The sequence below is a fragment of the Sipha flava genome, unplaced genomic scaffold (genome assembly GCF_003268045.1).
Source record: "Sipha flava isolate LNK unplaced genomic scaffold, YSA_version1 17238_pilon_pilon, whole genome shotgun sequence".
Classification (NCBI taxonomy): domain Eukaryota; kingdom Metazoa; phylum Arthropoda; class Insecta; order Hemiptera; family Aphididae; genus Sipha; species Sipha flava.
In genome coordinates, this window is record NW_020271935.1 from 168 (window position 1) to 2,242 (window position 2,075).

Sequence of the window (2,075 nt, forward strand, 5' to 3'; positions counted from 1 at the left end):
GACACGGTGGCCGAAACAGAATGGAACACGAGTTAAATACAAAGTACAAAAATATCACTAGAGATACTATTATGCTATACTTAAATAGTTGCGAATCATGTCAAAAAAAAGGAAGCACAGCCAATAAAGGGCTGGTGGTAAAACCAATTATATCTTCTGAGATGAATTCTCGCTGTCAAATTGACCTAATAGATATGCAAGCACAATCGGATGGTGAGTATAAGTTTATATTGGTTTACCAGGACCACCTCACAAAATACGTACTACTTCGACCGTTAAAACACAAACGTGCTGAAAACGTAGCGTATGTATTATTAGATATTTTCACAACATTCGGAGCACCGTCAATTTTACAATCGGATAATGGTCGAGAATTTGCAAATAAAGTTGTAACTGAAATATGTGTGATGTGGCCAGAACTTAAAATAGTTCATGGTAAACCTCGTCACTCACAGAGCCAGGGTTCAGTTGAACGAGCTAACCAGGACATTGAAAATATGCTTGCTACTTGGTTGACAGATAACCGTACTAAAAAATGGAGTGAGGGGTTAAAATTTATCCAGTTTATGAAAAACTGTTCATTACACTCAGGAATAAAATTTTCACCTTACGAAGTAATGTTCGGTACAAAAGCAAAAATTGGATTAAAGAGTACACTTCTGCCAATAAATATAATAAGCGATTTAAGAACCGAAGAAGACCTCGAAACAGCTCTGAATTCTATTTCCACTACTTCAAACAGTAACAACGATATCGAAAATACCGAAGGTATAAAATAAAATAATAGTAATAATAATATTTCTTATTGAGTAGGTAATATTATTAAAATTACTCTATGTGTTTGTTTTATTTTAGCTGTACCTTTAAGAATAAAATCTATTTGTGAGAGTAGAAATGAATCACTTAAAAATTTAAAAGTTTAAGCGACAAAAATGAAGCAAGCTTCCGAAAATCGTTTCCGTCCCGGCGAAGTTGGTCAGTCAGTAACGGTTAAGATTCCAGACGTCGATAGGGCCCGTAGTGATTTTAGAAATATTATTGGAGTTATTCTTTCGAGTACCTATAAATACTATACTTTTATTATTAATATTCCAGATAAACTAATAAAATTTGTTTTACAGTTAACAATGACATGTACGAAATAGGGACTAAGGAAGGTCGCCTTTCAACTTTGTATAGTAGAAACCAATTTGTAATTTGCAAGGAAAGATTTCTGAAAGTCGATGATGTGCCATAAACCACACTCCGAGAGACAGCACGGATATTTTCTAATATGGGTGGTCAGGGCTACGACCGATGTACGTGTGTACAAAAATGTAAAACACGGAAGTGCAAGTGCAAAGCTGCGGAGAGACTATGCACATCAAAATGCCACAGGAGTAGTGCATGCGATAATAAGTAATAAATTGATAATATTGAGTATAAATATTATCATTACTCAATGGTAATAAATAATTACTACTAATAAGTAATGAAATATAATTAAATAGTAATAAAATATAATATTAGTATAGATACCTCCTAGTTAATATTTATCATGTTTATAAAGTTAAAATATAATGAATAAAATGCTTTATACTTTACAATTACATAGTAATTGTAGTAGTTATGAAGGTCATTTTACATAATGGTCGGGCATTTTATATAGTGCCCAGCCATTATGTAAAATGACCAAATTGTATACTTTGCCCGTAACATATATATTTGTCTACAATATTATTTATATTTTGAAAATTGATTTATAATGTTTGATTATTACATTCATCTTAATCGATGACGTGTAATACTTATTTCAGGTATTGCATCTTCTACTGACATTAATATATCACGATGTATATTCATAACTGCCAAATCAGATAGACGATTTTTACTATTAGTAAGTAAGTAAGTAGATACTTCGTAAATATGATTTCATACATCGAAGTGTTTAAAAGGATGTCGAAACGAAAACGAAGTCGCGGGGTGTAGATGTGACCGGCAAAGTATCTAATATAATTAAAAGTAATGGTTGTAATTATGTATATAGTTTGGAATACCTATATCTTCATTGCAATTATTTAATGCTTCTATTGTGT

At 31.9% G+C, this 2,075-nt stretch overlaps 1 protein-coding gene across 2 annotated transcripts; it reads left to right on the plus strand.

Moving 5' to 3' along the window:
* The first annotated feature begins 407 nt into the window (after nt 1–407).
* LOC112680015 (KRAB-A domain-containing protein 2-like) lies at nt 408–1,222 on the plus strand. 2 transcript variants are annotated; one of them, XR_003148278.1, is made up of 3 exons: nt 408–768; nt 856–1,056; nt 1,122–1,222. XR_003148278.1 is itself a non-coding variant. In XM_025549992.1 (2 exons), exons 1-2 carry the CDS (start codon nt 408–410, stop codon nt 921–923), a joined length of 429 nt encoding a protein of 142 aa, XP_025405777.1. In that variant the 3' UTR covers nt 924–1,222. The 2 variants fall into 2 exon arrangements, 1 of the variants encoding a protein (XP_025405777.1); XM_025549992.1 differs by having other exon boundaries at nt 856–1,222.
* The last annotated feature ends 853 nt before the right edge of the window (nt 1,223–2,075 follow it).